Raw genomic sequence first — 27,960 nt, 5'->3', positions numbered from 1 at the left:
TCCTCACACCTCACTTTTCCCTCCTCACATCTCACTCCTCACACCTCACTCCTCACTCCTCATACCTCACTCCTCACACCTCACTCATCACACCTCACTCCTCCCACCTCACACCTCACTCCTCACTCCTCACACCCTCCACCTCCTCATACCTCACTCCTCATACCTTACACCTCATTCCTCACTCCTCACACCTCACACCTCACTCCTCACACCTCACTCCTCAAACTTCACTCCTCCTCACACCTCCCACCTCCTCATACCTGACTCCTCACACCTCGCTCCTCCTCACATCTCACTCCTCACACCTCACTCCTCACTCCTCACATCTCACACCTCACTCCTCAAACCTCACTCCTCACACCTCACCCCCTCCTCACACCTCACTCCTCACACCTCACCCCTCCTCACACCTCACTCCTCACACCTCCTCACACCTCACTTTTCCCTCCTCACATCTCACTCCTCACACCTCACTCCTCACTCCTCATACCTCACTCCTCACTCCTCACACCTCACTCATCACACCTCACTCCTCCCACCTCACACCTCACTCCTCACTCCTCACACCCTCCACCTCCTCATACCTCACTCCTCATACCTTACACCTCATTCCTCACTCCTCACACCTCACACCTCACTCCTCACACCTCACTCCTCAAACTTCACTCCTCCTCACACCTCCTCACACCTCACTCCTCACTCCTCGCATCTCACTCCTCACACCTCACTCCTCACACCTCACACCTCACTCCTGACACCTCACTCCTCAAACTTCACTCCTCCTCACACCTCCTCACACCTCACTCCTCACTCCTCACATCTCACTCCTCACACCTCAATTCTCACTCCTCACACCTCACACCTCACTCCTCACTCCTCACATCTCACACCTCACTCCTCACCCCTCACACCTCACACCTCACTCCTCACATCTTCTCACACCTCACACCTCCTCACACCTCACTCCTCCCACCTCACCCCTCTCTCCTGACATCTCACTCCTGACTCCTCACACCTCACTCCTCACACCTTACACCTCACTCCCCACCCCTCACACCTCCTCACACCTCACTTCTCACTCCTCACACCTCAAACCTCACTCCTCACACCTCACATCTCCTCACACCTCCTCACACCTCACACCTCCTCACACCTCACTCCTCACACCTCACCCCTCGCTCCTCACACCTCACTCTTCACTCCTCACACCTCACTCACTCCTCACACCTCACACCTCACACCTCACTCCTCACTCCTCTCTCCTCACACCTCACTCCTCACATGTCCCATCTCCTCATACCTCACTCCTCACACCTCACTCCTCACTCCTCACACCTCACACCTCACTCCTCATACCTCACACCTCACTCCTCACACCACACTCCTCACTCTTCACACTTCACTGCTCCTCACACCTCCCACCTCCTCACACCTCACTCCTCAGACCTCACACCTCACTCCTGACACCTCACACCTCCTCACACCTCATATCTCACACCTCACTCCTCACACCTCACATCTCCTCACACCTCACTCCTGACTCCTCACACCTCCTCACACCTCATATCTCACACCTCACTCCTCACACCTCACTCCTCACACCTCACATCTCCTCACACCTCACTCCTGACTCCTCACACCTCACTCCTCACACCTCCTCACACCTCCAACTCAGACTTTTTAGCTTGAACTTTTTCTCAATAAAACCACAGAAGCTTGGGCCAGGCACAGTGACTCACGCCTGTAATCCCAGCATTTTGGGAGGCCAAGGCGGGCAGATCACAAGGTCAGGAGATTGAGACCATCTCGGCTAATACGGTGAAACCCTGTCTCTACTAAATTTACAAAAAATTAGCCAGGTGGGCACCTGTAGTCCCAGCTACTCGAGAGGCTGAGGCAGGAGAATGGTGTGAACCCGAGAAGCCAAGCTTGTAGTGAGCCGAGATTGCGCCACTGCACTCCAGACTGGGCAACAGAGCGAGACACTACCTCAGAAAACAACAACAACAACAACAACAAAAACCACAGAAGTCCAACAGAGACCTGAAGACCTGCTTCCCCATCTCCTCTGGGACCTCTCCCACCTGGGTGAAGAGGGCACATGAGCCTCACCTGATCTTGATCATCTCAGCTAAAACACTGAACCACCTTCAGCACCCACCAGCAGGGGACGGAGCAGAACTGTATAGGGTACAAAAGCGCCCTGCCACTATCAGGTCCAGATGAAAACCTACAAGTTGAATCAGCAAGGTGCGGACAGATACGCAAGCAGAAACCCTCTTATAGGAGGTTCAAGTCTGGTCACAATGGCTCACTCCTATAATCCCAGCACTTTGGGAGGCCAAGTCAAGCAGATCACTTGAGGTCAGGAGCCGCAGACCAGCCTGGCCAATATGGCAAAACCCCGTCTGTACTAAAAGTACAAAAATTAGCCACGCATGGTGGTGGGTGCCTGTAATCCCAGCTACTCGGGAGGCTGAGACAGGAGAATCGCTTGAACCTGGGAGGTGGAGGTTCCAGTAAGCTGAGATGGTGCCATTGTACTCCAGCTTGGGTGACAGCGACACCCTGTCTCAAAAAAAAAAAAAAAAGTTTGAGAATGTCAGACAAGGCAGCACCCTGGGCAGGTGCTCAGGTTGGGCAGAGTCTCTCTCGGGGGAGGGGAGTAACAGGACGGAGCTCCCCGAGGGCTCCTTGCGTGTCTGTGTCCTGATGCACAGGAGGTGGGGGCTGTGGGGACCAGAGAAGGAAGTGCCCCAGCTGGGCACTTCCCGAGAAGGAAGTGGTGCCGGAATTTCCCTCAGGTGTGGCCTCAGGTATAAGAGCGGCTGCTGCCAGGTTCATGGCCAGGTGCAACTGTGGGATTGCCGCCAGGTGTGCAGGCCGCTCCAAGCCCGGCCTGCCCTGCTGCCACCACCATGACAGTGAGCCTCTCCACATGCCACTTGGATGGTTGCCACTTGGATGGTTGCCACTTGGATGGCACAGCCTGGCCTGGAAGGGCTGGGGTGGGGTTCTCTGAACCCTGGGATGAGGGTGTTGGGATGGGCTCTGGGAAACCCCTCAGTCTGGGGGTAGGGGGAGGCAGTTACAGATCCTTGGAGCCCTGGCATGCTGGGTGTCTTGGGCTAAAGGGCTAGCCTCTCTGGGCTTCAGTTTCCCCATCTATAGAGGAAGGGCTGTACTCCATCTTTCCCCTGGGAACAAGGAAAGCTGAGGTGGAAGTGAGGTGCCCCCTGCCCTGGGCACCCCCTAACCACCCACCTGCCTGTTTCACCAGCTCCTCCCTGGCCTCCTGTTTCTGACCTGGTTGCATGCATGCCTGGCCCACCATGACCCCTTCCTCAGGGGGCACCCCCACACTCATGGGACCCCACGCTGCTACTCAGCTGAGGAACTGCCCCTTGGCCAGGCACCCCCACACCTGCTGGCTCGAGGTGCCAAGTGGGGGCAGGCTTTGCCTGTAGCCCTGGTGTCCAGCCTGGAGGCAGCAAGCCACAGGAGGAGGCATGAGAGGCCCTCAGCTGCGACCCAGTGCCCGGTGCTGCAGCCAGAGGAGGTGTTGGAGGCAGACACCCACCAGCGCTCCATCTCACCCTGGAGATACCGGTGAGGACCTGGGGATCCTGCTGTGGCGCGGGCTGCCCCTCCCCTGGCAGGGCCCTGCCTGGAGAGCTCCCTGGGCCTTGGTGGTTCGCCCCTGTCAAGTGGGCGTGGCCACCGGAGCTCCGTCCCTCCGGCCCTGCTGACCTGGGTGGCTGAGCTGCTTCTTACGGTCGTGCCCTGCCTGCCACTGTCCTTGGTAGCCAGGGTCCCCTGGGGAAATTCTGGGCCCCTCACCTGAGCTCCTGCAGAAGCGGGGCTGGGTGGTGAAGTGGGAGGAAGGCTTTAGAGGCCTCCGGCCCCTGCTCTGTGCTCTTGGAGCACCCTGGGGACACATGGATTACTACCACTTACAAGCCCGACTGCACGCCAAGCCTGTGTGGTATGGCCCTCACTGCCTCAGGTCCCATCCTGAGCACTCGGGGAGGGAACCTGAGGGGAGAGGAGCCTCAAGGAGGCAAGGGCCAGAGACTCACTGTGCGCCCCGTCCCGCAGTGTGGACACAGACGAGGACCGCTATCCACAAAAGCTGGCCTTCGCCGAGTGCCTGTGCAGAGGCTGCATCGACCCACGGACAGGCCGCGAGACAGCCGCGCTCAACTCCGTGCGGCTGCTCCAGAGCCTGCTGGTGTTGCGCCGCCGGCCCTGCTCCCGCGACGGCTCAGGACTCCCCACGCCTGGGGCCTTCGCCTTCCACACCGAGTTCATTCGCGTGCCTGTCGGCTGCACCTGCGTGCTGCCCCGGTCAGTGTGACCGCCGAGGCCGTGGAGCCCCTAGACTGGACACATGGGCTCCCCAGAGGGCACCCCCTATTTATGTGTATTTATTGTTATTTATATGCCTACCCCAACACTACCCTTGGGGTCCAGGCATCCCCCGTGTCTGGAGGACGGCCCCCCACTGTTCTTTCCATCTCCAGCCTCAGTAGTTGGGGGTAGAAGGAGCTCAGCACCTCTTCCAGCCCTTAAAGCCACAGAAAAGGCGTCACACGGCCACCTGTACCTTGGCTCCCCGCCCCGCTCCCGGCTTCCCTCACCCTATCACTGACCTCAGGACCCCCAGGCTCCAACCTCCTTGGAAGTACCTGTTTCTTCAACAATTATTTTAGCGTACGTTTGTTATTAAACTGATGAACACATCCCCGAGGCCAACATTCACTGCGACCTTCTCCTGCTCAGCCCTGGCCCAGGCCACCCACGGACCCAATTCTGGGGCATCCTTCCAGAAAGGTCTATGCAGCAGCGAGCAGTGCATGCAGGTGGGACTGAGCTCTAGCATGGGGGAGCACAGGTGTCCCTGCTCTGCCCACGGTGTCTCCCTGGAGGATACCCCTGGGAACAGGAGTGAGCCGACTTCCCCAGGCAGAGCCTTGAGCCCTGTGCTTTGTAACGATGTGAGCGCCTGGGGCACCATCTCGGCCCCCAGGCGAAAGTCTCCGAGGATGAACTGCAGGGCTGTCAGCTCAAGGCAGGGCCCCAGCCTCTGTGGGTCGGATCAACAGCCAAGACCCAGGCGCCCTCCCTAAAGGTGAACTAGTCAGGCTCTGGGGCCCAGGCTCTGCTGGAGATTTTAGTTAAGGGACCCTGGGGTGAGCAGCCTCAGTCGTGGAAAAGGGGCCCAGGCCTGTGACAGTCTCAGGGTCTCAGTCTCTCGGCCCCCAGCCCTGAGGGCCGACATTGCCATGGGGCTGCTGTGCAGTTGTTAGCCCCTCCTCTGCCTGGCCCCCTGGCTCACCCACCTACCATGTCCAGGTGCCTGGAAATGGGGGTGGGGGACTCCACTCAGACCCCCAGAGGAGGAGGTCTCAGGGAAGACTTCCTGGAGGTGGTGGCCTTTGTCCAGGAGGTAGAATTTTCATTCAACACATTTCTTTTCTTTTTTGAGAAAGGGTCTCGCTCTGTTGCCCAGGCTGGAGTGTAGTGGCGTGACTTCAGCGCACTGCAACCCCCACCTTCTAGGTTCAAGCGATTCTCCCAGCTCAGCTTCCCAGTACAGGCGTGCGCCACTACACCCAACTAATATTTGTATTTTTAGTAGAGGCGGGGTTTCGCCATGTTGGCCAGGTTGGTCTCGAACTCCTCAGCTCAAGTGATCCTCCCACCTCGGCCTCCCAGACTGCTGAGATTATAGGCATGAGCCACCACACCCAGCCATATTGAGTTTCTACTAGGCGCCTGGCACTGGGAACAGGCTGAGAACAAAATGGTCAAAATCCCTCCTGCCCCCATGGTGACTGATGGAACAAGTGGTGTTTAGTCTGTGAATGAGTCCAGGACAGAGGCTGTGGGTGAGGGGCTGCGGTTCTAAGCAGAGGGTCAGGGAGGCCTCGAAGACCTGAAGGGGAGGAGGAAGGAGCCAGGCAGCCATGCAGGGAATAGCTCCGGGCAGCAGGAAGAGCCCATGCAAAGGCCCTGAGAAGACACACGCTGGGTGTGTCCAAGGGTCAGAGAGTGGCCTGTGTGGCTGACACCAAGTGAGAGGGGGACGGCGGGGGCGGGGCAGGGCAGGGCGCTGGGTGCAGATTGTGTCTGCCATGGGGCCATCAGAAGCTTGTGGCTGTCACTGAAGGGAGCTGAGCCTGTGGGTTCGGAGCTGGAGGCACTGGGGTGGGGCTTTGGGTTTCAATGGCAGCGACAGGAATGTTTCTGGGGTGAGGGAAGAGCGGGAGATGGCAGGTGGCCTGGCTGGGGATGGCCCATGTAGCTGGGGTCTGGATTTGGGCCAGGATTGGGCGTGGGGATGTGGGGGTTTCAAGGGTGACCTGAAGCTTGGTGATCTGGGGGGATAGCTGAGACGAGGCTGGATTGAGATGTCTGCATGGTGCTGAGTGTTGGCTGGTGGGGGGCGGATTCTGAAAGCCCCGGGAACAGAAGTCCCTGGCTCTGAAGTGTGAGTTGCTGGGAGAGCAGGTGGGCAAGCAGCAGGCAAGGGCTTCTCCAGCCTCAGGAGAGTGGGTGCCTTGGTGAGAGCCCAGCGGCGGGGGATGTGGCTGATGCACGGCAAAGCTTTGAGGGCACCCGGCTGGGGTGGTGGTGAGGACCTGTGGGCAGGTGCATGTGCAGCCAGCCACAGCCTCCATACAAGTGAGGAGCAGGAGTGTCCAGAAGCCCCCTACAACTTGGCCTGAGTGTCCTGGGCAGCTGGAGAGCCCTCTAGCATCAGTGTGGGGGGAAAACAAGGGTGCATCCGCCACCAGCCTCACCCCAGTTTCTACAGAAAAGAGGCGCAAGGTAGAGGCTCACCACATGGCTCCCGCCCTGTTCCCTTTTCACTTAATGCCTCTGGAATCCAAGCCCCTTAGGGAGGCGCTAGGTGTGGAGGGCCTGCAGGGCCTGGGAGAGCTATCAAGGGAGGACTCCGTTACCTCCTCCAGGCCCGGGAGGACCTTTCTAGGGAGGCACACACCTGGAATTTCCAGGTACTATATTTCGTGGAATATATGGTACCTGGGATTTCATGTGCTGCTGACAAGGAAGGCGATGCTGATGCTAATGAAACTGGAATGCGACCCGGCCGGCAGGAAACGGGGTGCCTGCCCAGGCCTCGGGAACCATCGCTACCCCGGACCCACCCACCGGCCCCAGGCAGAGGCTCAGGCTCACGCTCAGGCTCCGGGCTTTGCTGTGTTTATTGCGGGCGGGCGCCCGGGCGGGAGGGCAGGTCTGGGGTGAAGTCACACGACCTCGTCGGTCACCGGGATGGGGTTGGCCTGGGGACCTCCCGGGGGTCCCCCCGCCGCCGCCGCCTCCTCGTCGCTGGGCTTCTTGCGGGCCTCGGCCGGGGGCCGCGGCGGGGGGTTGGTGGGCGGCTGCTTGATGGTGCCTCCGATCTGCGGCCGCTCCCGGGGCTTGGGCTCGATCGGTGTCCACTGCTCACCACGCACGGCCGCCTGCGGGGCACGGAGGGGTTGGGCCCCGCGCCCCAAAGCCGGCCCTCCCTCCCTGGAGGCCCACCCCGCCAGGGGCCCCGGGACAGGCTCAAATCTGAATCCCACGCGGGATGGTGTGACTGCCGCTCAGAGAAGTGACGGCCGGAGGCCACACAGCCAGGACCTGGGTTGGCCTGACACCAACCCAAGCTATTTCTTCATGCCAGGAGTAGGGCAGGAACCCCTGGGCTTCTGGAAGATCCCCTGGTGGACACTCCCAGATGCAAATTTCAGCACCTAAATTCTCCTCCCAAGGCGCCAAGGCAGGGAGCCAAGGGCAGGGAGGACGCCTGAGGTCCAGCAGGAGGGGTGGCCCAGGACAGTAGCAGGCCCGGCTCCGTCTGGTGGGTGCCATTCACCCACCTTGGCCGGCAGCCCCCCAAGGATGCCCAGGCATTTCTGCACATGGGGGTCAGGGGCAGAGCTTGAAGAACGCAGGATTCCACTGGCTGACTAAAAATACAGACTCCTGGGCCCATGCCCGGAGGTTCCACTGCAACAGGTCAAGTGGACCCGGGAGTGTGTGCTTTTCATCTTCTATTCCACAATATCCGGTAGAAAAATATGTCACATCATATCCGTCATGAAGCAGAAAGAGAAATGGGACATCTGTGATCCTACCTAACTCCAAAACGGAAATATTCCATCCTGAAGAGCAAAACTATAATAAGGGTGATAGAAGAAAATGCAGGAACGTGAACACAGGACCTAGGGCCAGGGAAAGGTGTTTTTACAAAGCACAGACCACAGAGCAAGTAAACAGGGAAACTTCTGTTCTTCCGTGCAGTGAAGGGCCTCACGGACCAAGTTAACAGACCCTTAGCAGAAAGCAGGAAGGCATTCACAGTGTCGAAAGGTTGCGAAGGCTCAGTAGCTAAAATGATACGTGAAATTCCTGCAACTTAAGAAAAAGACAAAAACCACAAGAGAAAAATGGGCAAAGGGTATGAACAGGCACCTCAAGGGAGAAGAAGCTCCAGCAGCGCAAATCCACAGCCAGAGAAGAGCGAGTCCAAGCTCCGCACAGCCGGCCTCGTGCTGTGGAACTGCCAAGCGTGGGAGAAAGCGCTGTGCGCCAGGTGGGGGCGATGGGGCCGGCACGGCTGGTGGTAGGTTGTCTGCTGGGGAGCAGCTGAGCCCAGCAGGGTCAACGGTACAGAGGCTGATGCCTGACCCAGCAATTCCTCTCTGGGTTCAGCACAAGGAATTCCTACTGAGGTCTCCAGGAGCGGCTAGCTGTATGTGGTAGCAGGGAGCCAGGGGGCATGTGGTGGCTCCCGGAGAACAAAGCAACAGCCCAGATGAGCGCTTGGCAAGAGGAAAGGATTCTAAAGGAGAGCCCTGAGAGGCTGGTGGCAGATCAATGAGCCTTGAAACAGAACTCCACTTACATACATGGAAGGCACTTACATACATGGAAGGCACTTACATACATGGAAGGCACTTACATACATGGAAGGCACACACAGAAAGCACTGCACATTTAACACTGCACACACACTCTGCGCTGATTCGTGGGTGGTGCCAGGATGCACGCAGTCATGCAGACATTTTATTTTCTTTTATTTTCTTTTTTTTGAGACGGAGTCTCGCTGTGTTACCCAGGCTGGAGTGCAGTGGCGCGATCTTGGCTCACTGCAAGCTCCGCCTCCCGGGTTCACGCCATTCTCCTGCCTCAGCCTCCAAGTAGCTGGGACTACAGGCGCGCACCACCACGCCCGGCTAATTTTTGGTATTTTTAGTAGAGACGGGGTTTCACCGTGTTAGCCAGGATGGTCTCGATCTCCTGACCTTGTGATCCGCCCGCCTCGGCCTCCCAAAGTGCTGGGATTACAGGCTTGAGCCACCGCGCCCGGCCGCAGACATTTTCTTAAACTGCCGACGCCTGGGTTTGGTTTAGTGTGCGTTTGCCTCTGTGGGCAGGAGGCACTTGCCTCTAGGGACAAAAGGATTTAAACAAGCAAAGTCTGAGGGCTCTGTCCACTCAGAGACCCCTGCAGTAAGAGGTGGCCTGCAGCCGTCTGTTCCGGAGCCCAGGGTAGGCAGAAGGCATTTCACCCAAGGCCTGGCCAGGCTGCGCCCTGTCCTCCCACCCATCCCTGGCCTCTCAGAAAGATCACTGTATCCCGTGGGATGGGCAGCCCTCTAACAGGCTGCTGTGTTCCTAAACCAAACCCAGGTGTCAGCAGTTTAAGAAAATGTCTGCGCGACTGCGTGAATCCTGGCACCGCCCACGAATCAGCGCAAATAGGGTGGAGGTGAGAAAAGCCTGATAACTGGACCCAAGCCCAGGCACAGCCTTCCGCCGGCTGCATGACCCCAGGCCAGCCACGGCACCTCCCTGAGCCTCCGCCTCTTCGTCTGTAAAGTGGGGGCACCAGTACGCCTCCCAGGGCCGTGGTGCAGGTTGATGAGGAAATGCAGGGAAATGACCCAACACACGAGACGCGTCAAAAACGGCAGCGGCAACTGCTGCGTCCCTGCTGTGCTGTGAGCACACGCCCGGGCTCACGCTTGCTCCCAGCCTCGGCTCGGCCTACAGAGCTGGCTTCAAGGGCCACGTATGTCCGAGGGTGTCAGGGCAGGGGGTGGGGGTGGCTGGGGCTGACCTCAGAGGGCGCCACTCACCAACAGGTAGATGCCGCTCGCGATGGCCAGGCAGGCAGTCCCGAGGATGGTGGCCAGCAGGAAGCCGGCGGGCACCGAGAGCCTGGGGGAGTGGGGGGTGGGAGGCAGGGACACAGAAGGGCACTCAGAAAGGGGAATGGAGCCCCAGGTCTGGGGGCCAAGGCCACAAAGTCTCAGGACAAGGCAGACCCAGGGACCTGCGTGGCCCAGGGCTGCAAAGTCTCAGAACAAGGCAGACCACAGACCCAGGGGATGTGCAGGGCCCAGGGCTTGTTTCAGTCCTGGGTATTCTCGGCCTTGACGTGGACGCGAGTGGCTCTAGGGCACTTGCTCAGAGGAACCGCCAGCAGCTGCAGGGCAGCCCCTGGCTTCGGCCGCAGCAACCACCAGACACACAGCGCAGAACCCTCCACCCTGCCAGGAAGCCCAGGCGAGACCCCCCAGTAGGACCTGCTGGCTCCAGACAGGATCGGAGCTACTCAGGTTTGGGGAGGATCCTTACAAATCCTGCATACTAGACAGCAGACACAGGATCGGGGGGCCCCCCAGAGCCGGGGACCCGAATTTTTGTTTGGAAAAACATTGAAGTAAGTTGAGGGGTGGCTTCTGTCCAGGCAGTCCGGCCGGTGGGACAGTGGGGGAGGGTAGGCTCCAAGCCCCCCTGAGCCCTAGATGGGGTGCAGGGTGGGGACTCACAAGAGGTGCAGGACAGCCCGAACGTAATAATTCCTGGTGAGGGGCCCGAACAGCTTCACCACGGAGGTCATGTACTTCTGGCCCCTGCGGGAGGGAGGAAGGGGAGACAGCGCGGCTGGGCCTCTCCCACTCAGGACTCCCCTGCTGCCCTGCCAACGACCCCAGGGCGCCCAGGCCTCTTTCCTCCCAGAAAACACACCGGGCAGGCACCGGCCTTGGTTTGCCCACAAGCACCAAAGAATTGGTTCCGGAGCCTCTGAGTGAGGAACTAGGCTCCACATACCGACCCTGTGAGCCCTGCCTGGCCCCGCAGCCCCGGGAGAGACCCCAGAGCAGGAGGGAGACTCACCAGCGCTCCATGGTGGAGCCCTTCTTCCTCTTCCCCCGGGGATATTCCAGCAGGCAGACAAACACGCCCGCCACGCTGAAGCCATGTGGTTAAGGAACAGCCCAGCTCAGCCTGAGCGGCCACAGGGAACCCTCTTTACTGAAGACAACACAGAGAGGCCGGAGCACAGCGGCTCACATCTGGAATCCCAGCACTGTGGGAGGCTGAGGCGGGAGGATCACTGGAGCCCAGGAGTTTGAGACCAGCCAGCGCAACACAGTGAGACCCTCATCTCTACAAAAAATTTAAAAGTTAGCCAGGGGTGGTGGTGTGTGCCTGTGGTCCCAGCTACTCCAGAGGCTGAGGTAAGAGGGTGGCCTGAGCCCAGGTGGAGGCTGCCATGAGTCATGACTACATCACTGCACTCCAGCCTGGGGGAGAGAGCGAGATCTTCTCCCCAAAATAAAAGGGGGGGCAGCCACTGCCTGAGGTCACAGAGCCAGGAGGCAGCCACAGGAGGTTCCAACACGTCCGGCACTCGGGGTTGCCCACGCCCGCCCTCCCACCACCCTGCCCAATGCTGCTTGTCGCAAGGTACGGCTGGGCTGAGATGGGGCAAAGGAGGTGGAGGGGCCGGGCAAGGGGACTGACTGACAGGAGGGGGCAGACAGGATCCCAGCAGTCCAACCGGGAGGCCTCAGTGCTGGCCCTGGCCCTCTGGTGACACCTCCTGCCCACCCCTCACCAGGACTCAGACTGGGGGTCTGCCGCTGACCACCACATGGCCCAGGCGAGGAGCCTGGCTGCTGGGGCCTAGGCTGCCCAACCCGTGGACAGCCCACCCTGTGTCCCAGCCTGGCTGCGGTGGCGGGGAGCAGAGGCAAACAGCTCACTGTGAAGTGGTTCCCTGGCTCTGCCCTGGGCGTTCCCCGCCCGCCCCAGCCTCAGATGGAAGGATACATGGAGTAGGCGCCGAAGTACCACTGGGTGAAGCGGCCAGCTGTGGCCACGATGCCCCCGGTGATGAGGACTGCGGGGAGAAGTGGGTCAGGCACTGTGGGACTCCCGTCCTGGGGGCCTGGGCCACTCCCCTTCTCTACCTACTGTGGGCCACCAGGCCACCCAGAGCTGCCCCCTCCCCATCCCCATCCCCACAGCACAGTGACAGGGTCGGGGACACCCCCAGGAGGCACCCCTCTGCGCTGGTGAAGAGCAGAGCCTGTGGTGCACAGGCTGGTGGAGGGGGTGCTGGACATGCCCAGGCTGTAGGTCCCAGGAGTGGCCAGGGACGGCCCGACCTGCAGGCCCCCGTGGGCCTGTGCCCCTGGGCTCTGGGACCCCCGAATGGACCCCTTGTCACCATGAGTCTTTGATGCACTGAAAGCCAATAGGCCGGGTGTGGTTTCTGCATCTTCTTGGTGGGGTGTCTCTCCTCCTGATACGGAGTTCCTCCTAACCCGTCAGCTGTTTCGCCTTAATTTCGGTTTCGTCTGATATGGCTATTTCTGCACCTTTTTTGGGGGCGGGGGGGGGGTATTGTCCAATATTCCCCCTTACTATTTTTTTTTTTTCCTTTTTCTTGTTTTTGAGACGGAGTCTCCTTCTGTCACCCAGGCTGGAGTGCAGTGGCGCAATCTTGACTCACTGCAACCTCTGCCTCCCGGATTCAAGCGATTCTCCTGCCTCATTCTCCCGAGTAGCTGGGATTACTGGCGGCCGCCACCAAGCCCAGCTAATTTTTATATTTTTATTAGACACAGAGTTTCACCACATTGGCCAGGCTGGTCTCGAACTCCTGACCTCAGGGAATGCTGCACCCGCCTTGGCCTCCCAAAGTATATTAGGATTACAGGCGTGAGCCACGGCGCCTGGTCCTTCCTACTATTTTATTTATTTTTCTTTCTTTCTTTCTTTTGTGGAGATGAAGTCTTGCCCTGTTGCCTAGGCTAGAATTCCATGGCGTGATCTCGGCTCACTACAACCTCCGCCTCCCAGGTTCAAGTGATTCTCCTGCCTCAGCCTCCCAAGTAGCTGGGACTATAGGTGCCCGCCACCATACCCAGCTAATTTTTTTTATTTTTAGTAGAGACGGGTTTCACCATGTTAGCCAGGATGGTCTCGATCTCCTGACCTCGTGATCCGCCCGCCTCGGCCTCCCAAAGTGCTGGGATTACAGGCATGAGCCACCTTGCCCTGCCAGCCATTCTGTTTTTGTCTCCACATGGTCTTGTTTGAAGATTTCCTATCCTTGGTTTGAGCCCAGCTACACATTAACTCTCTGGGTTTGCCTGTGTTGGAGAAGGGGAGGGCAGTGTCCTTGGGTCTACTCAGTCTACTGTCCGTGCATCTTTGGGGGACTGTCCTGGTCCCGAGCCTGCCATCTGAAAGAGGGTGCAAAGCTGCCGCTGGTGCCACCAGAGAGGGCTGACGCCCAGCCACATTTACAGAGCACCTGCTGTGTACGGGGCGGGGCGGGGGACTCTTTGTCAAGGCCCCACTCTCTCTGGGTCAGCTGCCTCCCGGGGCTGCACGCTCTGGAAAGACCTCCCGGAGCAGGTGACATTTGAATTGAGAAATGAGACAGCCATGAGCCTCTGCAGAAGCAGCAGCTTGTGCAGAGGCCCTGGGGCAAGCTCAGGAGCTCTAGGAACAGAAAGGAAGCCCGGCAGCTGGAGGAGGGGGCCAGAGAGCTGGGAGGCCAGGGCAGGCAGCGCAGGGCGTCCAGTCCCGCTCTAATTCTTTGGGCCAGGAGCCCTTGGAGGGTTTCAGCAGGAGGCCAGACTAGAGCCCAGCTCTCCTGGCTCCCAGCTGGGTGCCCTCAGACCCTCTACTTCCTGTAGGGAGTGCGGGGCAGGCAGGGTCACAGTCTCAAGGGGCGGCTCTGGGGAGAGCTGTCTGAACTGACCTACTGAGTTCTTGGCCGCTGACTCGAAGCAGGCGGTGGGACAGGCTGCAGGGCCCCGTGCTCCAGGCCTCCCACCCTGAGGTCTCTGCTCCTGCTCCGCTGCCACGCACTCCAGACAACGGGGAGGGCGCTCAGAGCCCCAGGGCAGTGGTGGCAGCAGGCCCCTCCTCCTCACCCTCAGCCCCCAGGCCCTTCCCAGGCACTCCTCCCCACCCGGTGCAGGTCCTTCCTGGAGCTGCCGCACTGGTGCCTCTGCCCTCAGACCCCGCCTGAACCCAGCCTCACGCGGCCTGGGCCCCACACTCCCCGGCTCTGGTCCTGAGAGGGTCCATTTCCAAGTGGAGTCTGCTGCCCTCACCACAACCTCTGAGCAAATGCGCAGCAGGGTGACTGGGGTCCGTGCCATCCCACCCCACGAGCAAGGCGCCTGTGCAGCTGGGCTGGGCTGGGCAGGGCCGTCACTGGGTGGTTTCAGCGCCTTGTGTAATCCCAGGCCGCCTCCAGCGCAGATTCCAGATGGGGAGGGCTGAGCCCCGGGGCATGAAGAGCCCACTCTCCACCCCAAGCCCAGGGAGAGCGACTCGCAGCCCAGCTGGCTACCGAGGGACAGGGGAGCTGCTCCCGACGCCCAGGCCGGAGCCCCCATTTGGAGGTTGGGGCGGCGACCCCGGAAACCACCCGGGCTGAGCCGCCTCTTCCCCTGCGCTGCAACTTCCTCCTCCGCGGAGTCGGGGGACCGGGGAAGGGAATGGGGGAGGGGCGCCGCGCTCCGCAGGGTCCGCAAGGGGACTGCTGGGGTTCTCAGAACCCCTTCCAGCCCGCGCCCCGAGGGTCCCGCCCCTGGTCCCCGCACCCTCCTGGCCTGACCCTGGCCCGCCTGGCGCCCCACTTCCCCGCCCTGTACGTAGCCCGAGGTCCCGGCCGGGGTCTTGGGATACTCCTCCAGGCTGCAGCCTCCACCGTCCCTGCCGCGCACTCACTCAGGCCGGACGCCAGCGCCTGCTCGTTGGCCCACATGGCCCACTCGATCTGCCCCATGGCGGCACGGACCCTGCGGGGGACACTGGTAGGCGCGTACTGCCGCCCCTGCGCTCCGGCCGAACCCCGTTCCGCCCAGGCCCCGCCCCGAAACCCCCAGGTGACCGCGGCTGGGCGGAGACCCGCGTCTGTCGGGTGCCGGGCTGCCCCGGAGCCTTCTGTCCCCGCCCTCTCTACCCCCGCCGAGGCGTAGGAGGGGCCCTGCTCGGCAGCCCCAGCCCAGGCGGGGAGTGCGCTTCCCCAGGGCTGCCCAAACTTCAGCGCTCAAGAACTGACAAATACCCCTGCCCAACGCCCGGGACCCAACTGAGGGTCCCGTGTCAATAAGGCTTCTATGAATAGCAGAAAAAGGTGTGAAGGTCCGCTTCCTGAGCAAATCGGCCTCTCCAGAGCCTTGGGGGTGGAGGGGTCACCCCTACAGCCCGGGGACACCTCTGCACCCTGATGCTACCAAGGACGAGGGTGGCCTCCCCATGGGGACCAAAGGCCCAGCCCCCATTTCCTCCCCCTGGCTCTGGGCTGGCACAGGCGTGGCCTGGGTCAGACACTGCGGGGGGCCTCCCCACACCATGTCACTGGACTGTGACTGATACTCGAGGGAGGGGACAGGATGTGCACAACTGGGAAAGCACAGAATGCAGGGACGGCCCCGTCACGTCTGGCCTGGGGACAGGAGGCTAGGGGTTGGCGTGGGGGTGGTGAGCCCAGCGCCCATGGGAAGACTTTAGACCGGGGGCTGCTCCTGTGGGTCCCACCTGAGCCAATGTGGGGTGTGAGGGGAGCCCCTCTGTGGCTCTGCCCAGCCTGCCCCTCTCCTAGGCCCTCATGGGGCACACGGGGACTCCCTGGCAGGTCCCAGGGTCACTCAGAGCAGGAACTCCAGAATGCTGGTTTATTCCCCACGGCCACCAGGGCCACACTGGTGCCCACTCCTACCACCATTCCAGCCACAGCTAGGCCTGGGGCAGGGTCTCAGCAGAAGTGCTGTGGGCAGCCACCATCCAAGGCACTTGGTGGTTTCCTGAGGCCCGAGGAGGCTGCTCCCAGCACAGTGACCCCTTCCCTGGTCCGCTGGAGGCACACCACCTCCCCGCTGAGCTCCCATCTCAGAGAACTGGGAGCAGCTGGAGCTGGGGTGAGAAGCCCTTCAGCCCTGCTGCGCCGAGGCTCTGCCAGCTCCCATACCCACCCCATCCCATCTTGGCAAAGCGCTGGGGCAGCTGAAGCACTCGGCAGGGACCTCTCCTGACACCTGGGCAGCTGCAGGGCTCCCTGCACGGCCCCACAGCAAGCTGTCCATGGGCCCCGGGACAAGCCACTGCCCACACGTCCCAGTAGTCCGGAGCCCACCACACCCGCTCCCTAGCTCTGGCGAGGCCACCCCTTCTCCACGCGGCGTGCGGTCCTGCTGAGGCGGTCAGGCGGCTGGCTTCGGCAGGCCGTCAGGACCCAGGAGGTGGGCGCAGGGGTTGTCCAGGATTTGAGGTCCTGGCCCCACCTGGGGGTAGAGATCCGTGTCAGGTCACCAGGAATGGCAGCACCTCATCCTGTGCCCAGCATCTGTAGGGGGCCGCACACAAGAGGGTAGCGGTGTGCCCCTACTTTTCCAGTGGGTCCTGGTCAGAAGCTAAACCACCCACACGCAGCTCCCTCAGGCACAGCCGCCCCGCCAGCTGCCAGCCCCCGCCCGGGGCACTGCCTCCGTCACAGGGTGGACAGAGAACCACAGAGCCTGGAAACAGGCAGCCTGTGCATGTGGGCCCTGAGAGGAAGGCGGAGGCAACGGCTCGGGCGGCCGTGATCGCTGGATGCAGGCTTGGCTCTCGGGGCAGGTCGGAGAGCGGGAACCCTGGTCTGCTGGGGTGGGGGCGGTTGGGGTGGGGGGCCCAGGGGCCCCAGAAGCACCCACCCCAAGCGCTCCCTATTCAGGGGCCTGATGCTCCCCACCTGTCTCCCTGGGAGCTTGTGTCAGACTCACCCTTCCACCCCCAGCCCAGCCCTGCTGCTCTGAGTATTGCCAGTGGCCTGTAATGTCCACTTTGAGAGCAAATGAAGGAACAAAGGTTTTCTGGCTTCCTGCCTGAGACACGGTAGGGATACGGACAGGGAGCCGGGCTGAGCCTGCAAGGGCCCTGGGGGCTGGGCAGGCCCCTCTGGCAGGAAAGGAAACCCCGAGGGTACCAGCCGAGCCCCAGGCCTCACCTGAGTGGCAATGATGTATTTGACCCCACCGGGGGTCGTCGGCTCCATGGCCAGCGCAGCCTGGAGCTCAGCTGAGAGAGGGGACGGCCTCACCTGCAGCCCCTTCAGAAACCTGGAAAAGCAGGGCAGGAGCATGGTGAACACATCCATTTCCTTTTTTTTTTTTTTGAGACGGAGTCTCCCTCTGTTGCCCAGGCTGGAGTGCAGTGGCGTGATCTCGGCTCACTGCAAGCTCCGCCTCCTGGGTTCACGCCATTCTCCTGCCTCAGCCTCCTGAGTAGCTGGGACTACAGGCGCCGCCACCTCGCCCGGCTAGTTTTTTTGTATTTTTAGTAGAGACGGTTTCATCGTGTTGGCCAGGATGGTCTCAATCTCCTGACCTCGTGATCCGCCTGCCTCGGCCTCCCAAAGTGCTGGGATTACAGGCGTGAGCCACCGCACCCAGCCAACATCCATTTCTCTAAGCATCTAGAACAGGCAAGTCCAGAGATGGGAAGTGCATTGCTGGCTGTCAGGCTCAGGGAGTGGGAGATGGCAGGTGGCCGCTGTGGTGACAGGTTTCTTTTAGGGGCGATGAGAAAGTGAAGGAGGTGGCTTGAGGTGGTGGCTACACAACCCTGTGAGTGTCCTCAACACCACAGGATTGTATGCTCTCGAATGGCTGAGACAGTGAATTTTAGGTTATGTGGTGAACAGCTATGCCCAGGCTGGACCCACATCTGGCCAAGGCTGCTGCCACGCCCCATGGGGTAACAGCTTAGGGAAGTGCCCAGTTCAAGCTGGTGCGTTCGTCTCTGTGTTCTGCAGAACAACGGAAGCCTGCAAGCCCCACCCGGAGCAGAAGCCACGGGCCTGGTGCTTTCCAGGAGGGCAGTCCTGGGGTGTGGGTCCGAGTCCATCCCACAGGGCAGGCCCCTGACCATTAGAAGGTATTATTGCTCCCACCCAGGACAGATGCCCATCCCCACACGCTTCCAGACACCCTTAAACAGGAGGCGCCCCTCACATTGAGAATAAGACTCCATTAAAACAACGGGAGGGAAGAAATCAACAGCCCCGGAGCGAAAGGAGGCCGGGCCAAGCTGTGCACCAAGGAGAGTGTACATGGGGGCTCTGCGGTGCCAGGATGCAGCTGCCAGACAACCCCACCCCGGAAAAGACACCCAACTGCAGGGCGGGGTCAACACCCAGCCACCTTGACTGCCTCTAACTCACTTCGGTAAGAAGGCAATCAGGGGCTTTGACTCCTTTCCTTCAAAATGTCAGACACTTGTACACGCTCCTGGGAATGCACATGTGTTTCCTAAGAAGCCACTGTTCCATAGGATAAGGGCCTGCGGGCTTCTGAGCTGCAGGGGATGCCGTCTCTCAGGAGGTGGGTGCGTCTCACACTCGCCTGCACGGCCTCTCTTTTTTCCCTGTGGACGTGGGCTGTGGGATGGCTCTGTGGGAACACCCTACCCGTGGCTCCCACACTTGGGGAACTGCCACCTGCCCTGGGACTCCCCGTCTCAGTGTCACAGCCTTCAGGTGCCTCCGTCTCTTCCGACCAGGATTCCTGGCACTGTCTCCCAAAACGGAGGAGGGGAAGGGTCCACACTCACGCGTCTCCGTTCGAGCCCGGGGGAAAGCTGTGCCTCACAGCAGCCACAAACTCAGCCACAGTGTCGTCCAGGGTGAAGATCACGGCATTGGGGCCCGCGTCAAAGGTGTACGCCACCTGGAACCCACAGCAGTCACCCTGGCTGTTCACGTGGTGCCTGGCCCTTGTCACCTCAACCCTCTGGTCTGCCAGGGGCTCTCCAAGAGCTCAGTCTAGGCCCTCAGGGCCACACTGGAGTGGAGCTGTGACCCCAAGTGCCTGGTACTTGACACCTCTGCCTGTGAACCCAGGAAAAAGGTGGTAGGGCTGTGACCCAAGCAAGTCAAGAAACAAAACGAAGCAGAAGAACCCGGATGGTCAGTGAGCTCCGCACACAGCAGGGCCGGGCTTTCAGACACAGATCACCCTGCACGCGGCTCCCGGGGCCGGCTCCACGGCAGCGTAAGCCTAGACACGCAACACAGTGCGAGAGCGCAGCCTCTGCCCTCCCAGCCCGCGTCACCTTGGTGTCCCCATGGTGGGCGTTGAAGCGGTGCACCAGGTGGATGATGCGCCAGGAGACGGCATTGAGGTAAGAGATGGGCGGGAAGGTGTCGAGGCAGGTGGCGTGGAACTGGTTGCTGTCCTTCATGGTCAGCTGGGCGAAGCCGGGGAAGTCTCGCTCCTGGATGCAGCGGGCCATCTCCGCCATGCGCGCCGGCACCACGGACTCGGCCCGGAACTGCAAGGCACGGGGTGTGTCCCATGGAGCCGCTGGAGGTCTCCGCAGCAGAGGGTTCGAGGAGGGTCTCCGGGGTTGGAAGCCCGGCTCAAGCCCCACCTCTGCATGTGGCTCCTCCACCTGGTCTTGGCAGGGCTGCCGCAGGTGTGAGAACATTTGGGCCCAGACAGAGGCTGAGGGCAGCGTCGGGCACAAGCATGACTCCCAGGGCCCCCGGGCCACCCGCTCCTGGCCTCACCCGCAGCAGGGGGCTGGTCTCCACGCTGGCCCGCATGCCCGCAGTACTGCCCGTCAGCTTCTTCTCAGCGCTCACCTGCACGAGGGAGAGACAGCCTGGGCCACACCCTGCAGGGGGAGAGCCCCAGGGACCTCAGCCCCAAACACTCGGCCCTCCCTCAGCCAATGCAGCAGCGGGGGTGGGAGTCAGTGCCACCTGCCTGACCACAGAGGCCTCCCGGCCACAGCAGGGGCGACATAGGGGCAACTTCTAGATCCCAGTGGGTGGTGGCGCCCGCCACGCGGGAGCACTTCCTGAGCACTCAACCACACGTCTGTTTCTTTAGCACCCACTGACCCCAGGAGCCAAGCAAAGCCTGGATGGGATGCCTTTGCTCCTGCTCCCAGCAGCAGCCCTGACTAGGGACAGAAGCCACCCGGCTGCTGCTCCACCCGCCCCACTCACCACAAGGATGAGGACGCGGAGTTCAGGCCAGTGTGACTCGGGGGCCACTTGCCGGGCGATGCTGTCCTTCCCATCAGTCTGCTCTCCCATCTGCCACTCCACAAAGCCCCCATACAGGCTCCGGCAGGCACTGCCTGAGCCCTGGCGAGCCACTTCTGAGAGGTCACTCTCCACGCCATAGACACGGGCCAGGGTGTAGGCTGTAGGCATGGGGATTCCGGGGAGGGTCCTCAGAGCTGCCTGGGCTGTGCTCCCTGACAGCTCACTGCCCCGGGAATGTCACACATCCCACTGCAAACGGGGATTTCCAGATGACAGGGCTTCTGGGCCATCAGCCTTTGAGGGCAGCATTCACCAACCCAGCCATCCATCCCCGCCCTCCACTACGAGCGCCCTCCGCTCTTGGACACTCTCTGTTCACAGCCTGCAGAGCTTGCGGCCTGAGACAAAGGTGATAAAAGGTACCTGCGGCAGAGCGGGAAGCCCCCTGGGGGATGTGGAGAGAGGGTCCCCTGGGGGACACCGAAGCTGGGCTTTGAGGGTGGGAAGGAATTTTAAGGTTGTGTGGGGCAGGGACTGATGCCAGGACAGAGCTGGGCTCCCCAAGATGTGCCCCTGCCCACCCAGCACAGGAGCCACCTTCTCCCCTCGGTCCACAGGGCTCCAGCAGGGCGACCCCATCTCCAGGTCTGGTCACCCACGGCCCTGGTCACTGAGGGTGGTTCAGGAAAGGCACTGGAGCCCAGGTGAGCCAGGAAGCATCACCCCTGGAGTTGAGGGGTGAAGATACTGTGAGACCACCACCATGGGAACGGGCTCTGACACTGGGTGGGAAGCTGTCAGAAAGTAGCCTGGGGGCAGCAGAGAGCTGGGTCTGGTGGGGCCTGTAACCAGCTGTGCCCATTGGAATCCTCAGTTATGTGAGCCACAAAACCATGGCTATTTTAGGTCTGAGCCAGTCTGAAGTGGTTTCTATCACTGACGACCTAGAGGGGCTCCACATGGAGCAACTGGAAGATGTTTCTATTTTTTGTAGCGATGGGGTCTCACTATGTTGCCAAGGCTGGTCTTGAACTCCTGGACTAAACTGATTCTCCCCCATCAGCCTCTTAAGTACTGGGATCACAGGCTAGAGCCCCACGCCAGCTGCAACTGGAAGATGAAAATGTTCAGATATGCTCTGGGAAGAGACTGAACAACTCCAGAGAGGCCAGGGAGGCTTGGGGTGGTGGGATGCTCGTTCAGCCACGCCCGGCAGTGGGCTCCCTGACCCGGGAAGAGTGTGAAGCGGCTCCTATGCTCACAGCCCAGAACCCCTGCGTGTCTCTGTGGGCACCCACCTAGGCAGGCATAGCCCGCCGCCGAGGAGGCCAGGCCCGCAGCCGTGGGGAAGTTGTTCACCGATGCCACGTGCACCTTGCAGCTGAGGCTGGAGGGCAGTGGGTCCCCATCCCACGCGTTCCTCCGCTTCTGGGCCAGGCGGCGGACTGCAGAGACGACGAGACTGCGTGTGGCCCAGCCGTCAGCACCCTGCCCGCCCTGCTCCTGCCCACCTGCCCGGGTCACAGCTGAACACCAGCCCTCTGCCTGCCAGACTCCTCATGGAGAGTTTCTTCCCCAGGAAAACCCTAGACTGACCCAAGCCCAGCGGGAATTGAGGTGGGGCCACTGCCCTGGAGCTGGGGGTCCAGTGGGCATGTCTGGTTCCCAGCCACGTCGCCTGCTGCCCCAGGAGGGGCCCAGAGGCAGAAGCACTTTCTGGATCCTCGGACCCTGCTGACAACAGGGAGGGATGGGCTTCGCGGGGACCCTAACTCACTCTCCCGCAGGCAGGCCTGGAGCCGCGGCTGCCCCACGTCCTCCTCCCGGCCATTCAGCCAAATCCGGTCCTCGGTGAAGTCCTTGCTGATGACGGCTGTTGTGGTGGTTTTTAACTGAAAAGGAAACCCAGGGCCACCTCAGAGGGCAGCACTGAGGACCGATGCCAGCCAGGTATCCCTTTCTACTGAGAGAGCTTCCTGGCTGCCCACTCGAGCAAGGCCCCCCTGCTGAGGGCGGGCGGGGGGAAAAGGCCAGCCTTAGCTGGGCAGTGGGGAAGCCTGTGGGGGATGAAAGCGTGGGCCACACCTTGTGGAGCAACCAGGCCTTGTCCTGAATAAAGAGACAGGGACTGGCACGGTGTGCACATGTGTGATGAGACCTGGGGGCACGTGTGTGCTGTGCTGAGCTCTCCTGACACTGGGAGATGGAACAGACACTGCGCGCTGACAGGAGTCGTCGCTAAGCCATCTCATTCTAGCCTTGAGGTAAAAAAGTACCAATTTTTTTTTGGTTTCAGAGACAGGGTCTCACTGTCACCCAGGCTGGAGTGCAGTGGCGTGATCATGGTTCACTGTGGTCTCCAACTCCTGGGCTCAAGAGATCCTCCCATGTCAGCCTCCCAAAGTGCTGGGATTGCAGATGTGAGCCACCGCACCCAGCCGCTACCAACTGTTCTACAAACGTTCTGGAAATGGCACTGTGGTGTTTTGTCGTCACTTCACACGTACCTGGTCCTGGTGCAGAGTGACGCTCAGGGAGGAGTTGATGGGCAGAACCAGCTCTTCATCGCGCTTGCCCCCTGTAATGAACAGCCAGGGCCAGGCCGGTGGGCTTCCCGGCCCACCCTCTCCCAGTGTTCCCCACAGGTGCCCCCACCCCCCACCCACAGCCCCCACCCGCCTTGGTCCTGTCTCTCACCACACATGTGTGGCCGTCCTCCTGCTAGACCCCTGCCTGCAAGAAATGCTCCCTGCCCCATTGAGCTCAGGCTCCCACCACAGAGCTGGAGGCCAGCCAGCCTCCCTCCCCGCTCACTCCATGCTCCTTCATCATCATCTGTGAGTGCCCAGGTGCAGAGCGCTCTGACCGCGGCCAGCCTCCTCTCCACCTTCCCAAACAAGAGGAGCCCAGCTCTGAGAACTCCTCAAATCTCACTGCTCATATTCCCCAGGAACATCCGGGATAAACTCCTTTCTGCCCAGCACGGCCATGGGACAGCAAGAGAAATCAACCTTCCGGAAAGTCTGAAATGAAACGTTTGCCTGGGGAGCACTGCGCAGTGCTTCAGCTGAAGTCTTATTTCACGGCGTCTTTGCTAAGCACACAGTCTGCTCGGTTTTGTGAGAGGGGAGGTCTCTGGGGATGGCGGACAGCTCCAGGGGTGATAAATGCAGACACCTGGCAAAGAACCACGCTCTGCAGTTGGCAAGGCTCTTTCACACACAGCACTGAGTGGCCCTTGTAGGCGGACACGGCTGCCCTGAGAGGCCGGGCAAACCTCTGCTTTCAGGAAGGTGGGCCGGCGGACTTCTCCCTCTTCCTCCCACTGAGGACAACTAAGACCCTGGACATCACAGGTGAGACTCTCATGGGTGACAGAGGACAGCTGTGGGACAGGGCAGGAGGAGCCCCGGGGCTTTCTTTTCTGTCCTGCCTGCCCTAGACCTAGCCCTGCAGAAGCTGGAACTGCCAACCAAAGCCAGCCTTCCCTAGGACCAGGAAGGATAGCCTAGCAACACAGAAACAGACTCCCGGCCGGGCACAGTGCAGTGGCTTGCACCTGTAATCCCAGCACTCTGGGAGGCCGGGCGTGGTGGCTCACACCTGTAATCCCAGCACTTTGGCAGGTCGAGTTGGGCAGATCACCTGAGGTCACGAGTTTGAGACTAACCTGACCAATATGGTGAAACCCCGTCTCTACGAAAAATACAAAAATTAGCCAGGCTGTGGTGATGTGTGCCTGTTATCCCAGCAACTCAGGAGGCTGAGGTGGGAAAATCGCTTGAACCTGGGAGGTGGAGGTTGCACTGAGTCAAGATGGCACCACTGCACTCCAGCCTTACTTACTCCAGCCTGGTGACAGAGGCAGACCCTCTCTCAAAAAAAAAAAAAAGAAAAAAAGAAAAAGAAAAGGAAAAAAAAAGAAACAGATTCCTCCCACACTCCAGGCTGGAACGGTGTCCTGTCCCCTTTCCCTCCCTGAAGGACTGGGGCCTTTCACCTCTCCAGGAGTCAGTGGAGAGCACACAGGAGCCTGGACTCCCCTGACCTGCAGTCTCTTATCAGAGGCCAAGTAGACACTCAGGAATTCCTGAGGGCCTGGTGGGGATGGGGCAGCGTTGGTGGGGAGGGAACCTGGACTTCTGCCTCCTTGTCATGAGCCAGCACCTCCTTCTCCACCAGCGTGCTATCAAAAACCAGCTCAAATGTAAGGTTTAAAGAAGACCAGAGTCTCTGAACATTACAAGAAAATGGACAAGTTTCCATAAAAATCACTGGCGGCCAGCCGCAGTGGCTCACATCTATGATCCCAGCACTTTGGGAGGCCGAAACCGGCGGATCACTTGAGGTCAGGAGTTTGAGACCAGCCTGGCAATATGGCAAAACCCTGTCTCTACTAAAAATACAAAAATTAGCTGGGTGTGGCGGTGCACACCTATAGTCCCAGCTACTTGGGAGGCTGAGGCAGGAGAATCGGTTGAACCCAGGAAGCGGATGTTGTGGTGAGCCAAGATCGTGCCATTGCACTCCAGCCTGGGTGTCACAGTGAGAGTCCATCTCAAAAAAATAAATAAAAGGCCAGGTGCAGTGGCTCACGCCTGTAATCCCAGCACTTTGGGAGGCCAAGGTGGGCAGATCACAAGATCAGGAGCTCGAGACCAGCCTGGCCAACATGGTGAAACCCCATTTTTACTAAAAATACAAAAATTAGCCGGGTGTGGTCGCGCATGCATGTAGTCCCAACTACTCGGAAGGCTAAGGCAGGAGAATCGCTTGAACCTGGGAGGCGGAGGTTACAGTGAGCCAAGATTGTGCCACTGCACTACAGCCTGGGTAACAGAGCAAGACTGTCTCAAAAAAGAAAAAAAAAAAGGAGAAAACCCAGAAACAGACCCAAACAAGCCCAGCTGATTTTTTTTTTTTTTTTTACAAAAGTGCAAAAGCAATTCAACGGAGGAAGGATAGCCTTTCTGGGCTAAATGGACAACCTTGGATCACAGACTTAAATATAAAAGGCAATCCTGTACAACTCGGAGAAAAGCAGAAAATCTTCAGGACGTAGGGCTAAGCAAAGAGGTCTTAGACTTGACATCAAAACTGATACGCTGAACTTCTTTAAAATGAAAAACTGGCTCTTTGTTAAGGGGATGAAAACATTAGCTAGTTTGGGAGACAGTATCTGCAAACCACATGTCCAACAGGAGGCTAATATCTAGAACACATATTTTATTTTTTTTCAGTAGAGACGGGGTTTCACCATGTTGGCCAAGCTGGTCTCAAACTGCTGACCCCAGGTGATCCACCCACCTCAGCCTCCCCAAGTGCTGGGATTACAGGCTTGAGCCTGCGCACCCAGCCTATAATGTATAATGAACTCTCAAAACTCATAGTGAAAAAGCAAACCATCCAGTGAGAGCATGGACACAGGACATGAAGAGACATTTCACCGAGAAAACACACAGATGGCAAATAAGCACAAAGAAAGATGCTCCACACCACTGGCCAACAGGGAAATGCGAATGAGGACCACAGCACCCTGTCAGCACATCCCTGCCAGGACGGGCTAAAATGAAAAACAGCAACTCCACCAAATGCTGGCGAGGATCTGGAAAAACTGCATCATGGTAGGGATGCAAAATGGCCCAGCCACTCTGAAAAACAATTTGACAGTTTCTTTTAAGAAAAAGCATGGCCGGGCGCGGTGGCTCAAGCCTGTAATCCCAGCACTTTGGGAGGCCGAGGCGGGCGGATCGCGAGGTCAGGAGATCGAGACCATCCTGGCTAACACGGTGAAACCCCGTCTCTACTAAAAAATACAAAAAACTAGCCGGGCGAGGTGGCGGGCGCCTGTAGTCCCAGCTACTCGGGAGGCTGAGGCAGGAGAATGGCGTGAACCCGGGAGGCGGAGCTTGCAGTGAGCTGAGATCTGGCCACTGCACTCCAGCCTGGGCGACAGAGCGAGACTCTGTCTCAAAAAAAAAAAAAGAAAAAGAAAAAGCATATATACACACACACACACATCTATATAGGTATATACACACACATACATGTATATATATCTCTACCATCTGACCCAGCAACCGCACTCCTGGGCATTTATCCCAGAAGAATGAAAATGTATGTTCACACAAAAACCTGTACACAGGCCGGGCGCGGTGGCTCAAGCCTGTAATCGCCATCACTTTGGGAGGCCGAGACGGGCGGATCACGAGGTCAGGAGATCGAGACCATCCTGGCTACATGGTGAAACCCCGTCGCTACTAAAAATAAAAAACTAAGCCGGGGCGAGGTGGCGGGCCGCCTGTAGTCCTCATGCTACTCTCGTAGAGGCTGAGGCGGGAATGGCGTAAACCCGGGAGGCGGAGCTTGCAAGTGAGCTGAGATCGGCCATGCACTCCAGCCTTGCGACAATAGCGAGACCCGTCTCAAAAAAAAAAAAAAAAAAAAAAAACCTGTACACAACATTTTATGGCAGCTTTATTGGTAAGGGAAATACAAAAAAATTAGCCAGGCGTGGTGGCGGTGCCTGTAAAAAAAAAAAAAAAGAAAAGAAAAGAAAAGAAAAAGAAAAGAAACAAAGGAAGAAAACCTCGGATGCTCTTTACGGGGTGAGTGAGGCCTTGGCTAGAGGGTGGTCCATGGAGTCCACGGACTGACTCAGCAACAGAGGGGCCAAGCACTGATACAATCGGGGGCACGTCCACATTCTATGCGGAATGAAATAAGCCAAACTCAAAAGATACTGGGTGGGCCACATACTGTGATTCCAGTTTCAGAACATTCTGAAACGACGTTACAGAAATGCGTGGTCAGTGGCGGCCAGGTAACCCCGGCGGGAGGGGAGGGGCGTGGCTACGAACGCGCAGGTGCGGACCGGCCTCCCCCGCAAGGATGTGGGCTGCGGACCTCTGTTCCCGCTCCTTGGAGGTTACCACTGGGAGAAGCGGGGCGAGGGAGGGGCACCGGGCCTCGGGCTGGGGGACAGTGGCGCGATCTCGGCTCACTGCAGCCTCGACCTCCCGGGCTCAGGCCATCCTCCCGCCTCGGCCTCCCGAGTAGCTGGAGCCATAGACGCGCACCACCACGGCGGATTCTGCGGATTCTTACGATTCGTGGGAATCGCTGATTAATGATTTCGATAAACTTCGGTAATCGCTAATGGGCAGGCGCCGGGCGACCCTGCAGGGGCGGCAGCCGTGGCGGGGGAACAGGTGGCGCCGAGCCCGTCACGCGGAGAAGGAGCGCGCGGCCCCGCCCGACCACCGCCGCCCCCTTCCCTGAGCCTCAGTTTCCCCGAGCCTCAGTTTCCCCGTCTGTCGAGGCCCTGGGAGAGCAGGACGGAGCGCGCCGCCGAGTCAGCGCGCGACCCCCATGGACCTGGCCTCGCTCCCGGCCATCCCCGTCCCAGGCCGGCCCGCGACACTCACAGTACTTGATGACCGCGATGTTGACCGGCGCGGTACAGGTGACTGCCGCCAGCGGCTTCTCCGAGGCCATGGTCCCACCGCGCGGCGCCCCCAGCTCCGCAGACACTGACGGCCGGCGATCCCACCCCAGAGGGCGCCACCGCCTCACGCGCT

At 59.7% G+C, this 27,960-nt stretch overlaps 3 protein-coding genes across 3 annotated transcripts; 1 reads left to right on the top strand and 2 right to left on the bottom strand.

Moving 5' to 3' along the window:
• Positions 1-2,869: 2,869 nt before the first annotated feature.
• IL17C (interleukin 17C) lies at positions 2,870-4,750 on the top strand. The gene is made up of 3 exons (XM_010355565.1): positions 2,870-2,927; positions 3,284-3,612; positions 4,102-4,750. The coding sequence occupies exons 1-3, from the start codon at positions 2,922-2,924 to the stop codon at positions 4,358-4,360; spliced, it is 594 nt and encodes a 197-aa protein (XP_010353867.1). The 5' UTR covers positions 2,870-2,921; the 3' UTR covers positions 4,361-4,750.
• A 2,461-nt stretch (positions 4,751-7,211) lies between these two features.
• Positions 7,212-15,229, bottom strand: LOC104655986 (cytochrome b-245 light chain). The gene is made up of 6 exons (XM_010355564.2): positions 15,073-15,229; positions 12,148-12,217; positions 11,209-11,283; positions 10,860-10,943; positions 10,164-10,245; positions 7,212-7,496 (listed from the first exon to the last, which is right to left on the bottom strand). Exons 1-6 carry the CDS (start codon positions 15,128-15,130, stop codon positions 7,281-7,283), a joined length of 585 nt encoding a protein of 194 aa, XP_010353866.1. The 5' UTR covers positions 15,131-15,229; the 3' UTR covers positions 7,212-7,280.
• Positions 15,230-16,008: 779 nt separating this feature from the next.
• MVD (mevalonate diphosphate decarboxylase) lies at positions 16,009-27,936 on the bottom strand. The gene is made up of 10 exons (XM_010355562.2): positions 27,808-27,936; positions 22,888-22,958; positions 22,158-22,272; positions 21,679-21,825; positions 20,339-20,538; positions 19,895-19,969; positions 19,438-19,656; positions 18,937-19,052; positions 17,333-17,444; positions 16,009-16,628 (listed from the first exon to the last, which is right to left on the bottom strand). Exons 1-10 carry the CDS (start codon positions 27,875-27,877, stop codon positions 16,548-16,550), a joined length of 1,206 nt encoding a protein of 401 aa, XP_010353864.1. The 5' UTR covers positions 27,878-27,936; the 3' UTR covers positions 16,009-16,547.
• Positions 27,937-27,960: the final 24 nt, after the last annotated feature.

Source organism: Rhinopithecus roxellana, chromosome 20, assembly GCF_007565055.1.
Source record: "Rhinopithecus roxellana isolate Shanxi Qingling chromosome 20, ASM756505v1, whole genome shotgun sequence".
In the NCBI taxonomy this organism is placed as follows: domain Eukaryota; kingdom Metazoa; phylum Chordata; class Mammalia; order Primates; family Cercopithecidae; genus Rhinopithecus; species Rhinopithecus roxellana.
The sequence above is the reverse complement of the archived record's forward strand: the minus strand, read 5'-3'. Positions and strand labels throughout refer to the sequence as shown.